The sequence below is a fragment of the Chrysochloris asiatica genome, unplaced genomic scaffold (genome assembly GCF_000296735.1).
Source record: "Chrysochloris asiatica unplaced genomic scaffold, ChrAsi1.0 scaffold00051, whole genome shotgun sequence".
Classification (NCBI taxonomy): domain Eukaryota; kingdom Metazoa; phylum Chordata; class Mammalia; order Afrosoricida; family Chrysochloridae; genus Chrysochloris; species Chrysochloris asiatica.
In genome coordinates this window covers 244,876-259,200 of record NW_006408569.1, presented here as the reverse complement: position 1 = coordinate 259,200, position 14,325 = coordinate 244,876, and the positions used below count along the sequence as shown (strand labels likewise).

At 41.0% G+C, this 14,325-nt stretch overlaps 1 protein-coding gene across 5 annotated transcripts in view; it reads right to left on the bottom strand.

The window, feature by feature from the left end:
* Positions 1–448: 448 nt before the first annotated feature.
* Positions 449–14,325, bottom strand: part of FAM122B (family with sequence similarity 122B) — a 23,483-nt gene continuing 9,606 nt past the window's right edge. For 2 of the 5 annotated variants that reach the window (XM_006862797.1, XM_006862799.1), the window contains 4 exons: positions 13,712–13,797; positions 13,099–13,160; positions 10,009–10,105; positions 1,362–1,506 (listed from right to left, as the gene is read on the bottom strand). In XM_006862797.1, the coding sequence (XP_006862859.1) occupies positions 1,362–1,506; positions 10,009–10,105; positions 13,099–13,160; positions 13,712–13,797 (390 nt within the window). Of the gene's footprint in view, positions 519–1,361; positions 1,507–10,008; positions 10,106–13,098; positions 13,164–13,711; positions 13,798–14,325 lie in introns of those variants that run through there. The other 3 variants (XM_006862800.1, XM_006862801.1, XM_006862798.1) reach the window with 3 other exon arrangements.

Below are 14,325 nucleotides of genomic sequence, written 5' to 3'. Positions count from 1 at the left end.
TTAGCAGCCGAGTGATTCAACCGTGACACCACCAGGGCTCCTATTTCAGAATCATTTCCAACAGTTTCTGAAAAGCGGCATGTACAAAACATGGAACTGTTCAATTGTTCCAAGATCCCTTCTAGATATGAAACTGCCGTTATCAGGCAGCATGAGCAAGCGAACTGGACTGATGGCGACACAGTGTCCAAAATGCTGGCAGAGCAGTGCCAATCACCACATGACGAAATGAACAAAGCCAGTGACAAAAAAGGAAACCGAAAAAGCAAAGAGAAAACAGTAACGTGACAATCACACAGAAAGCCACCCGCCCTCCACCATACCTTATAATACACACCCCTTACAGCATAACAGCACCCTCCAAAGCGTCTATGGCCTCAGACCATCACCCTTGACACTGCCAGTTCTGTGTAAGCTGGTCTACACAGTGGTTTGTGTGCAAATAACATTATTCATTCATTTGTAGATGCTCCACACATCGGGTCAAGGCAGGAATTTCTTCTCCTTGATAACACCACCTAGAAATATCAACAATATTTTATATATCCCTTCAGGCAACAGGTTGGTGGAGAGAAACAGCAACTACGATAGCTAGGTCATAAGAACCTGTGCTGATTCATCCAGGCAGCCCGGAAGCCCAGGTCCATTAGAAACCGTAAAATCACCCCGCACTTCAGAGACTCCAACAGCAAAGCATCAATGTGAATGGTAAGAAAAGCAGCTATGCATCTCTCCCCCTTTGTGAGAAATGGCAAGTAAGCAGCTCAAACAGGAAAGGGAAACAAAAATAATGTACTTTAAGCTGATGCAGAAAACGGAAAAACACACACACACACACACACACACAAAAACCCAACCTAGTATAATTCAAAGCAAGTCTTCGAGTATTGTAAAACAAAGAGATCTGAAACCATGTAGGAACAGAGAACCAAAAGGGACGGGGAAAAAAATCTCTCAAGCAAGAGAATTTCTGATCTACTTGTCGTATCATTTTTGGGGAAAAAGAACCATGATCAAAATATGTATCAGTACTTTCCTTAAGCTTATAGGCTCTAAAATAGGTGCCCTTGAGGCCCCAAGAGAATATCTTACTATATCAATTTGAAGCAATCAAAAAATCAGTTTTGGCGATTTCAACACTAACTCCAAAGGGAGATTGGAAACACCAAACATTAGTAGCATTGATACATTTGCAAAATTGGATTTTAGAGAAGAGAGATGCCCAGAGGTAGCGGCATCCACCCAGATAGTTTAAAGCTGGAAAACTTTAATCCTTGTTATGGATTAAAGTTCTCTGCATTCCTCACTAAATGTTTTCTATAGGAAACAGCAGTTAACACGCTGAATCAGCAATGGTTAAGTCACTTGGGTGAGAGATCATCCATCAAGATGAACGAGGAGCAGGAATTGGAGCATGCTACTGGAACCTCTGCGGGAGTGCTGCCTTTAGCCAGGGAGTCTGAGGACAAGCCACTGCTGCTATTACTGCCATCCAAAATATCTGAACTGAGGACAAAGCAAAAAGAATTATAAGCAACTGCATCTATCAGGGTCAACATCACATGCAACAACACAGTTTTGAAAACTCACAAATCAGTAGAGCATTTTGTAAATAATGAAAAAGCATTAAAGCAACAGCAATGAAGTACATCAATGGGCTACCTGTAGATACCTGGGAGGTGATAAAAGTCAAGGAAATCCAAAGAGGACTTTCAAAGTCCTGCATCATGTGTGTGCTCTCTAGAAGGCACCAGAATGCCCAAAATACATTCAGTGCTCCTCTTGACATGGCATGGTTTTCATGTGGGTGTGTGCACCCTTCCCTTGAACTCAAGAGATTTCTAGCTTTATGATTTCTTTCTCTCTTACCTTCCTGCCAGGCTTAGAGTCAGAGGAATGATGACTTCTAGGGGTACCTTGGACTACCTGAAGTAGTCTATCAGGTATATTACCTCATAGTTCCTAGATTTTACTGCCCTTTTCATGTTCTCCGCCAATTATATGTCTTCTAGATTCTTCTCATTTTATGAATGTCTTATGTTGTTTCCTTTCCTTTTGTCTTCAACACCCCAAAAGTCTCTGTACTCTCTCTAAAGGATGCCTTTCTTTGATGTGCTCAGGTACCAGCCAAATGAAGAAATACTCTAGTCCTCTGGTCCCAATACCACATCTTCCACTTCCTTTGCCATCCTGACAACTGACTTCTGCTTCTATTCTTCCACTAAAACGCCAAATCAGAGCATCAAGACAGATATGCAAGGCGGGGGCAGGTCTCAAAGAGTACATGGAAAAATTCCATTCTCTTTTCATTCAATGTTTCCGTGAAGTTTTTCACGCCTTCCCCGTGTTTTCCGGGTAACTTACCATCAAGCCCAGGCCTCACTGCCCCCAGCACCCAATCTGGTCTCCTTTATCACCTGACCTCCCATTGCAGCACAGAAGGAAAAGTTTGGCATCAAGTTGCCTTTCTGGCTTTGATGCCTACCAACCAATATATAAACTGCAGGACTCTCCATTCTGCCTGAATTCACTCATTCATTTCTTCTAAGATTACTGTGTGTAGCAATCATGCTAGCTATGGGAAATACAAAGGTGCATAAGACAGATACGTCAAATTCGCAGGGCAAAGGACTGACACTAAAGAAATCACCATGCTAATAAGCACATAATTACACATGGTCAGACAGTAATGAAGGGAAGATACCAGGGCTGTGAGAGGGTATCACACAGCTGACCTGATGTCCGGTGGAAGAATAATCGGAAGCTGTGCAGTATTAGCTGGTAAGGTGTGGGAGGAAGCAAGGCAGTGTGACTCTAGTATAGAATATGGGGCACATGCTGAGAGAGAAAGCTGGAGAGACAAGCCAAGCCGTTTTAAGACTGACAAAGCTTTTACGCTTTGCTTTTGAAAAGGAAAACGCGGAGAACTGGAGAAGGAAATGATTATGTAAGGAAATACGAGTTTCTAATTTAAACTTGGTCACTAGCTAGCTCCTTTGCAAAACCCCATTCCGGTCTAAGATGCTCTGAGAGAGGTGTCTTTAATATTATCATTTCTTAAAAATTCCTAAATGGATTTATTTCCCATGTTAAATTAACCTAGGGTACCTTGAGATGTTTCTGGGTCCTATTGATGAAACAAAACTTTTTTTTTTTTTTCCCCTCCCTGAATCTCTGCTCTTCTATTTTTCTTCAAAATGCCCCTTCTTCCTATGGTCTGTGATTTTTGTTTTGTTTTGTCTTGTTTTCTCCCTAAGGTGGGGATAGAACACAAATAAGCCTCGGAAAAGTGAAAATAAAACTGGAACCAGTATAGTCCACAGTAATCCTACTGTACGCTCACTGCTGTCAAATGCATCATTAATAACACCACTTTTAAGTAAGAAGTTTGGAAAATTTCATTGGCTCAGAGTTGTTCTTTTTCCCCACCCAAATGGCAAAATGAATCTAAGGTATAAATTATTCAAAGTACTAAAAGAAAGTTGCACAGATAATCTAAGACACTGGAAAGTCAAAAGACCTTTATATCCGCCTTTGGAACATATGTGAGTTTTCCTCCTGTAGCTTTTTGCCTAGACTAATATGAAAATGAATTTCCTAAAGCACACACTGGCTGGGCTGGGGCAGAGCATGGTCTGTACTACTTGGCAAGGAGAAAGGGGCTCAGATTAAAACTTGGCTACCGAGTAGAAAATCAGAGTATTAATAAAGAACTTCTGATTCCAACCAGCAGACTTATAGTGACCCTTGAGTTAAAAGATTCTATTTGTAATAAGACGTCTTTGCTTAGGTGAACCCTGGATTCATTCGAAAGCACAAAGCAAGATTCGCACAGTGAAGTCTGTCTTTGATTACCTTCAGAGAAATAAACTAGTGGAGAAGTTACCAAGAGAATTCGAAAACAAACAAACAAACTCTGAACCTGAAGATTTCATTCATAGAATTTCAAGGATTTCTTCTCTCCTACTCAATATAAACATGTGTGATTTTGTTTATTAACAGGGAAACAACAGTAAGGTAGCATAGTTATATTGACACTCCACCTCAATTTAGACTCAGAACTTGGTAAACCTTTAACCAACCGTTTGCACTAATCTAGCTTAGGATAACGATTTTCAAGATGACTATCTAGTATATCAACTTTAAAGGTTAAACCCTGTCTCCTCTTTTTCTCTGGGGCAGAAAACAAACTACAACTATTTAAATGGTGAGATAACATCTCCTAATGATCTGGGCCTTTTTTCAGCTCTGCTAAGAGGTAGTATAAAAACTGCTTCCTGAGTTTCATTAGCAAGTAGACTAATGTCTTTGGCAATCGAAACTAGAAGGCAGCTGGTTCCTGTTTCTGGCCCTGGTTCCAAGAATACAGATGCATTAACTGATGAAAGTGTATTACTGAAAGAGAGAAAAAGTTTCTGCAAAAGCAAGATCCCATTTTTTGCATAGAAGAAACAACTAACTTTAATCTCTTAATTAGAGACAGAAACGTGCACAATATTAGTACACAGGGTGTTCCAAGTCTTGGTATGGTTTTAAGCTTTAATAACCCCTAGAGGTACAGATGCGACACACTTAACAAAAACATCATTGTTAAGTTTAATTTACCAATCTCTTTGGAAACTGAAGTTTTTAGAATTTTGAATACTAATTTAAAAAATTTTTATCAGGGCAAAATATGTATAACAAAAACACAAAAATGGTCATTTTAGCCATTTTTAAGTGTCCAATTCAGGAGCATCAATCACATGCACCGTGTTGTGCAACCATCAGCATTATCAATTTTCAAGGATTTCTCATCACCTCAGGCAGACATTGAGAACCTCTTCAACAGTAACACCCCATTTTCTACTGACTGCCCCAAGGTACTGGTAACCATTAATCCATTGTTGTCTCCTAAGCATCTGCCTATCCTAAATATTTCATATAAATGGGGTCATATAACACTTGTCTGACTAATTTCACTAAACATAATATTTACAAGGTTTGTTCAGGCTATAACATGGATCAGAACTATATTTCTATGACTGAATCCAATTTCATGGTATGTCCATGACCAAAGCTTGTTTATCCATTCATCTGTTGATAGACACTTGGGTTGTTTTTCCATTTTAGTGGCCACAGTGCTACTATGAACATTCATTCACAAGGATTTGTTTGAGTACCTGCTTTTAATTCTTTGGGCATATGCCTAGGAGTGGAATTATGGATCATATGGTAAGTCTTGGGGTCCTGGTGTGGTGCTGCAGGTTAATGCGCTGGACTGCAAGGTCAGCGGTTCCAGCTCACCAGTCGCTCCTCAGAAACCCTATACAGGGTCGCTATGGGTCAGAACCGACTCGATGGCACTCAACAACAACAGCATGGTAAGTCTAGGTTTTACTTTTTGAAGAACTCTCACATTGTCTGCCACAATGGCTGCTTCATTTTACCTCTGCACCACCAATGGACCAGAGTTCTAATTTCTCTTAATCCTCCTCCACACAGAATTTCCATTTTCCTGACAACAGGCATCTGATTGTGGTTTTGATTAATTTTTTCCCAATGATTAATGATGTTGAGCATCTTTTCATGGGATTGTAGGCCATCTGTATATGGTATCTTCTTTGAATAAATGTTTATTCAACTCTTTTTGCCCAATTCTTAATTGAGTTGCTTATCTTTTTGTGGTTTTGAGTTGTAGGAATCTTTATATGTTCTGGATATTAAATCCTTATTAGATATTTGGGTAGCCAATATTTTTTTGCATTCTGTAGGTTAACCTGAATAATAATCTTTTATTTTAATATTCTATTTCAATCCCTCTGATAGAAGATGACAAACATTCAAACAAAAATTAAAATGAAAAGCTTATTCAAACATCACAAAATTAACTGTAAACAAATTTAAGTCATTAAAATTTCAGTGATATCTTTTGTAAGTCTATAGCATCTGAACAAGGAGCTCTGGTAGCATAGTGGTTACGAGTCGGACTGACAACCTCAAGATCAGCAGTTTGAAACTACCAGTCATTCTGCGGGAGAAAGAGGAGGCATTCTCCTCTCGTAAAGATTTACAGCCTCAGAAACCCTGTGCAGGGTCACTAAGAGTCGGAAACGAATCCATGGTACTTAACAACAACAACATAGCATCTGAACAGGCACCCTGGCGGTGCAGTGATTAAGCACTCAGCTGCTACCTGAAAGGTTGGTGGTTTGAACCCACCAGCTGCTTCATAGGAGAAAGATGCTTCTGTAAGATTACAGCCTCGATTGTGAATGTTGCGAAGTAAAGGTAGACGTTTTTTAACAAAAGGAGGGAAGTGGTTGATCTTGAAGTCCAGGAGTGGAGGACCCCTAGGGCCATCAAGGGAAAAAAAGAGTGGAGTGAGGGACCCTATCCAGAGAAGCAGCGATGCCAGAGATGAAAGCAGAGACGATGAAGTAGAGAGACAGAGTGGTTGAGGACTCTAGATTCAAGAAGGGAGAGGAGCTGTGCGCTGGCAGCTAGGGGGCTGGCGTGCAGGGTGTACCCTTTGGTTGTTTGAATGTTTATATATTCCTTAGTACTTCAGTATACATTAAAAAACAAACAAACAAACACAAAAAACCAGAGAATGGAAGCAAATGCTGTTGAATGATGATGCATGGAAGGGATTGTAGTTATTGCAATGAAACAAAATATAATAGCATGAGTGTAAAGCTGATGTTCTTCCATGTAAACTATCACTCAATTCACAGCCTCAAAACACCTCTGCAGTTGCTATGAGTCTGACTTGACTCAAGACAACAATGCATATAGGATCTGAACTTCTGCACTAAGACTTTTGGTGCACCCTGGGGATTTTTATTCTTAATAAAACAATTCTGATAGGAATGCAAAGCATGCCTAGACTGGAAAACCCTATACAGGGTTGCTATGAGTCAGAACCAACTCATCAGCAGTAAACAACATCAGTCTTTGAAATAACTAACATCTACAAATATAATTAAGGCTATTCAAAATTTAAAAATCAAATAAAGACCGTGCCGTCAAGTCAGTTCCAACTCACAGTGACCCTGCATAGTTTCCAAAGAGTGAGTGTTGGGTTTGAACCACTGTCCTTGCACTTAGCAGTCCAGTGCTTATTCTACGGCACCACACCAGGTGCTTGAAACCTGACTATATAAATATGGACAGCAATCTAAATATCCAAAGCCCTTCAACTCAATCTGACCCGATAATGGTTCTCATATGAAGTAGAAGTATTTAAGAAGACACTAGAATGCTTTCTAGTGTTTATGGGTTGATGATTTCCTTTAAAAACCTCCAGAGGTGGAGAGGGAAAGTAACCAAACAAGATTGGGTATGTGTTGAGAGCTATTGAAAGCTGGAACGAGTACATGGAGGTCCATTACGCTAGTCTCTCTATTTTTATGGAGATTTAAAAACAGCCATTAGAAAAGTTAAAAACAAAAAACAAACAAAAAAAAACTGTTTAACATAGAACTTGAGCCAAGTCTTGGCTGGTTGGTAATCTATGAGTGGCTGTGAATAAAGCAAATCTCTCTAATGTGAGGCAACAAACAGCTTTGGGCATTTTAGGATCAAAGTTTTCCTTCACCTCCAATGTCGATGTTCCCTGAGTTCCCAAAACCATAGGTCTGAGGGTCATGTGAGTAGTGAATTCAGAAACTAAAGTCTCCCCACAGCTGTCATCATAGGCAGCTTAGGTCATACTGCTGAGAGGAGCAGAAGTTTGAGCATAGGGAGAGGACCCGGGGTCAACACTGGACTGTCCCTTTCCTTTCTTACTTATGCTCTTGAACCTGTTTTATGGCATCTCGAACAGTCAGCCTAAGACAAGATAAAAAGAAAAATCACCTCAGCCTGTAGGATGTTGGCAAATGCTTTCCTATCTTTTACCTAACTTGGTTACTTGATTAGTAACTGGGTAAGCAAACCTATTTATAGTTGCATGCCTATATTAAAATACACTTTACCATAACAGTGATCTGTGTGGTGGTTTCAACTAAGTATACAGTTTCATCCACTGTTCCTCTTGACAAGCTTCAGAAGTTTCTCTCTGCAATCATCTACATACCTGGAAAGGCACCCTATCCCAAAATTAGCACACTGAGTTACTGAGGACAGACAGAGATGAGAGACTAAAGAGATTGTGGGGCTGAAAACAGACAGAACAATCTAAAAGTCGTCTCTGTTTCAAGGTCAGAACAGTACAGGTCAACATGCTTCCTAAACTAGAATAACTTGAGACTGATCAACTACAAGAACAGACTGTTTTACATGAAGCAATGAATGAGTGACTGGGGACGAAGGAGTTGCCAATCTTTACTCCTTATAAACGCTCTCCACACTCCCTTCATTTAGAGGGTACACCTTTTTATTTTCAAAATGAGTGCCTTCATGGGTTTTGAAAAGACTCTCACTATAATGCTCAGGGAACAGAAAGTTCTGGAAGGCAGTACACAATTGCATCTAGAACAGGGGTACTTGGTGAGTGAATTTCAAAATATTAACTTCTAATACATCAGCATCTAAGTGTTCAACTCCAGGGACAGGAGAAGTTGTTAGCTAACATCTAAACATGGAACCTCCTTATAAGGGGGCGAAGTAAGCACTAACTTATGAAGTGACTGGCTTACAAGTTTTCAAGAGGGAGTTTAGTTTCAGAGTATGCAGGGGAGGGGAGGGTCCCCACTGAATCATTTTCATCTTGTCTAGATGGGTCTGGTGAAGGGAGATGGGGGACAGGATTCTGGTGATTCAATAGTGAGTAATTGTTACCCTGGCTAACTGTGACTGTCACAACTGTGAAGGTAGACATCTTGTAACAAAAACGGGGGAGTAGTTAATCTTTCAGTCCAGAAACAGAGGACCCTAGGACCATCAAGGGAGAAGAGCACAAGTGGCGTGCAGGACCCTATCCAGAGAAGCAGAGACACCAGAGATGGAGACAGAGATGGGGACATGGAGAGAGGGAGCAGCTGAGGACTCTAGACTCATGAAAAGAAAAAGGCTGTGTGCTGGCGGCCAGGAGGCAGGCTTGCAGAATGTGCCCTTTGGTTGTTTAAGTAATTATATATTTCTGAGTGTTTCTCTGTACGTCAACTCCACCCCCACCCCTCAAAAAACAGAGGGAATGGAAACAAACACTGTTGAATGAAGATGCATGGAAGAGATTGCAATCATTGCAATGAAACGCTGGTGTAAAGCCGATGTTCTCGCATGTCAACTATCACTCAGTTCACAATAAAAACGTAAAAAAATAAAAATAAACCATGGAACGTCCTTAAGTTAGAGACCTAAAGTAGGATGTTGTTGTTGTTGTTAAGTGCCGTTGAGTCAGTTCCGACCCATAGCGACCTTGTACAGGGTTTCCGAGGCTGTAAATCTTTGCGGGAGCAGAAAGCCTCATCTTTCTCCCGTGGAGCAGCTGGTAGTTTCAAACTGCTGACTTTGCAATTCATAGCCCGATTCGTCACCACTACGCTACCAGATCATCTGCATGAATACGGCATGAAAAGTAAGGATGTGGTCGGTAGAAAAATGGAACCATGGTGATGGGATACTGCAGTTTTATGGCAGCGTATAATGCTATTTTGAGAAGAGCATGCTTAAGAGAATGCTGATTTTCTCTACTAGGTTACAGGGATATAATGCAAAAATGCAGGCAGGACAGCTACAATCAACACTTGTTCTCCCACAGCAAACCAGAAACATTCTCGTGCCACCCAGCTGTCGACCCTCTACCGTTGTCAGCAGCTATTGGGAGAGGCTGGCCGAACAGGAGTTGGGAATGAAAGGGAAAGTGTCAAAAGAGACACACACTTCTAAAGGAAAGGCTCGTGTTTCTCAAATGATCAGCTCGTTTGGTGTTTGCTCCGTATCTCTACCTCCATCAAAACGTTCCCTCCGTAAGCACTTAGCAAAAGTTAAACAGATTTTAAATGGACCCAATATACACCTGATGTGGCTCTCTGTTAAGTGGATTGTAAGCTAATAATCTTCTGATTGTATTTCATTGTTTACCATGAACTGAGATCAGCCAGTTTGGCAGCATCAGGAGTCAGCATGTTGGTAGTGCCCTGGAAGAGTCTCTTGGGCTGGCTTTCTGTCTCCATTTCACCTAAATAGAGAAACACAATGCTGACATTAAAAACACACAAACAAACAAACAAACAAACCTTCACAAATACTGGCTTGGTGCTAAAATGGGGTGTCCTTCATTTAACCAAAGCTTATTAGTATTTCTTGAAGCCATTACGTAAGTTATTTTTCCACATGCGTGAAGAAATAGGCTACTGCTTAACCTCACGCAAAAAGTGTTCAGCCCTCAAAAACTCCTCTGTGCAGCTTGCTATGAATAGATTCGTGTTCCTTAATAGTAAGAATACAGATGTGTCAACAAAACAAACCAAGGCTAACCACAGGAGCAAACAAAGTATTCACAGCTGAATAATACTTCATGGTTTATAGCTAGCAAAGACTATTGGTTTTAAAGATTTTAATATTTCACAGTTTCTGAATTGCAGTCAAAGCGCTACTCAGGTGAAAGATGTGGCAGTCTGCTTCCCAGGCCATAAAAGAAACCTGCAGCCTAGGAAATCCTATGGGCAGCTCTACTCTGCCCTTTAGAGTCACGATGAGTTGGAATTCACTGAACAGCAATGAGCTTGGGGTTTGGGTTAGACTTTGCAGCGAAAACGAAGATGAAAAATATACTGTGGAAAGCACATGTGTAACTGAAAGCAATGATTCATCAATTTGAAGACTAGCATTTTATTGGCTCCCGCAAAGCTTTCTCAGAATTGGTCATTGACGGCCTCGGCATTAATAGGAATAATGTTAGTATTTTGACACCAGGAGTGCAAACACTGGCAACCCTAAGGTAGAAAGAAAAGCCCCATTCACCCTAAGTTATGATTGGCATGAAACCAGGCCCACATCTTGGTTTTGAAGCTTTTCATCTGACCTTTACAATGGAATGTTAAAGGCAAATTGGTTCATGAGTCTATCTATACTCCAGGAGGAAACTGGTAACTTTGCACGTAAGATAAGGTTCTCATGATGAAAACAGAGTAAGCAAGAATTCAAGCCACCTTCATTTTTTCCAGACCATTCATTAATTCATATTATCTTTCCTCTGAGGCTACTCTAAAGTTCAGAAGTGGCTGTATTTTTACTTGCTTGTTCCAAGTTTTATGTTTTCGCTTTTATTAAAAACTGCTGCAGAGCTTTCAACTCTACCTCATCAGCAGGAGCCACTCCATCTGCTGGTCGATTTTGGAATAGCTATGGAATGAAATAACCATGCTAATTCACCCAACGTATTTCCTGCAACAAATGCAGTAACAACAAGTTTTCATTTCCAATGTGATCTTCACCAAGCAACTCAAGAAGATTCTTAACCCACTGCCACTAAGTTGGTCACCTCATGGCGATCCTGTAGAGGGCTTCTGAGGCTGTAAACCTTTATGAGAGCAGACAGCCTCATGGTTCTCCCTTGGGGCAAATGTTGAGTTTGAACTGTAGATCTTAAGGCTCACTGGTGGCACAGTGGTTTAGGCATTGGGCTGCTAATCAAGGTCGGTGGTTCAAAGCTACCATCTGATTGTTGGGGGGGGGAATAGGAAAACTGCAAAGATTGATAGTCTTGGAAACCCTAAGTAGCAGTTCGACTCTGTCCTAGAGGATCGCTGTGAGTTAGAGTTGACTTGATGACAGGGGGTGGGTTGTGGTTTGAGGTGAGTCACGTAAGATGGCACCCCGTTATATCAAAAATGCTCCTGAGACTTGAATATCAAGCAATTTCCTCTTTGCCAACGAGTAGTTTGGTGATAGGCACGGGTGAACTCCATTGTTTGTGTAAGCATATAGTCCTGGTGGTGCTGTGGGTTAATGCCCTGGACTGTAAGGTTGGTTTGAACTGCAACGTTGGCAGTTCAAGATCACCAACTGCACCTCAGAAACCCTATACTGGATCGCTATAGATCGGAACCAACTCGACGGCACTTAACAACACACTGCATATGCACACACATGCATGTCACCCATCCATCACACACATCTATACACTATTCACACACCACACACACATGCACACACTACAGTGCATACATCACACATGCACACATGATGGGCATTTAACAACAACAACAGCAACATGTTTAAGGAGCTCTGGTAGCGTAGTGGTTACCAGTTGGGCTGCTAACCTCAAGGTCAGCTGTTCGAAACTACCAGTCGTTCCACAGGAGAAAGATGAGGCTTTCTGCTCCGGTAAAGACTTACAGCCTTGGAAACCCCGTACAGGGTCGCTATGGGTCGGAACCGACTCCAGGCACATGACCACCATAGTATGTTTAGAGACTGATTTGCTATGATAGAAGAATATATTTCTTCAACATTTGAACTATGCATATTCCTGTCATATTTCAACCATTGAGGGGCAATATTTTTGGAACATATATTGATAATGAAATTTTTAAAATAAGATTCAGCTACGAGATCCAATAAAACTATCTAAAATCCATTGCCAACTCAGAGGGACCCTATAGGGTCAGCAGAACTGTTCAATGGGGCTTCTGAGGCTATAAATCATTAGGAGCGGACTGCCTTGGTTATATGATGCTGTCTGATGAAGACACTGAAGGCCTGGTGTGGTGCTGTGGGTTAATGTGCTAGACTGCAAAGTTGGTTTGAATCACAAGATAGGTGGTTCAAGCTCATCAGCTGCTCCTTGGAAACCCTACACAGGGGCACTATGGGTTGGAATCGACTCAACGACACTTAATAACAAGAACAAAGAAGACACTCGTTGCTGTACTTGTTAAGTGCCACCAAGTCAGCTCCGATGCACAGTGACCCTGTATAGGGTTTCTGAGGAGTTGCTGGTGATTTTGAGCTGTCAACCTATGGTTAGGCATTCAGTACTTATCCTATACCCCTTTAAAAAAAAAGACATAATAGCATAAAATAATCAATCTACAAGTTTTAGAATCAGTAAAATACAAATTAACATTCAGGAAAAAAAGGAAACTATACTTTTAACTACATTCAGACAAGAATTCTAGTTTTTCATTCAAGTTCTATTTGATCTAATAGCAGAAGTGTGATGCATACCTTTTCTTTTAAGAGGACCAAGGACGCTGGGTCTAATGCACTTGACTGGACTTTGAATTTGCCTGCTTAAATGAATAAACAAACAGGATGACTTACAGTACCTTCCAAGACGGGAGACAGCCCACCAAAGAGAGAGAGAGAGAGAGAAATGGACCAGTTGTTTCATGTAACGAGATAAGGAGACCACTCGTGTTGTAAATTGAGGAATGCACATGTCAATACCTAGTTTGCCATCATAGACAGCAGTCAGGAATAACGTGGCACTTACAGCCATTTCTTTTAATCCAAACAAAACGCACATGAGCTTCACAAATGAGACCTTATTCAAGTTACTTGTATTTTAACTGATTGATGCTCTTCTTTAAAATATCCCGATCTTTAATAAAGATGAGTTATTGCCTGTGTACACATGTCTGCATGCATGTTACTCCTCTGGATATAAATCCACACTAAATCTCAGTGAGGGTGGCAGGTCTCTATGGGTATTCACTGTGAAATGCTTTCCATTTTGCTGTTTCCACAATTCCATAATAGAATGCTGGGGGAAAGGTTAATTGAAAGACAAATTTAAAGAACGGCACTTCAACTGCAGTTCAAATCCTGGCTTACGTACCTTGAAAATCGTCTTGGACTAGGAAGAGGATTTGGTGGTAATCCACTGCTACTCACAAACATTTGTAAGGATGGTGAGAAACATTGCTAGAATAAAAGATAGAAGATCAGAATCATTGCATTGCTCCTGCTTTCCCATGGTTCTGTTCATAGTGGCCGAGACAAAGCTCCTAGAGTTGCTTATTAACTGTCTCTGGGTATTACAACAATATATATATATATAGTTGCTGTTGTTGTTAAGTGCCGTCAAGTCAGTTCTGACTCATAGCAACCCTGTATAGCGTTTCCAAGGAGCAGCTGGTGAGTTTGAACCACCGACCTTGTGGTTCAAACAGCGCCACAAGGTAAAATTACATATAGGTAGGTAGGTAGGTAGGTAGGTAGGTAGGTAGGTAGATAGATAGACAGATAGAGAGACAGAGTGATAGATAGATAGAGAGACAGTCTGTGTGAGTGTGTGTGTGAGTGAGTCCTGGTGTGGTGCTATAGGCTAATGCACTGGGCTGCAAAGTTAGTTTGAACCATAAGGTCGGTGGTTCAAGCTCACCAGCTGCTCCTTGGAAACCCTATACAGGCTCGCTATGGGTCAGAACCGACTCAAAGGCACTTCACAAC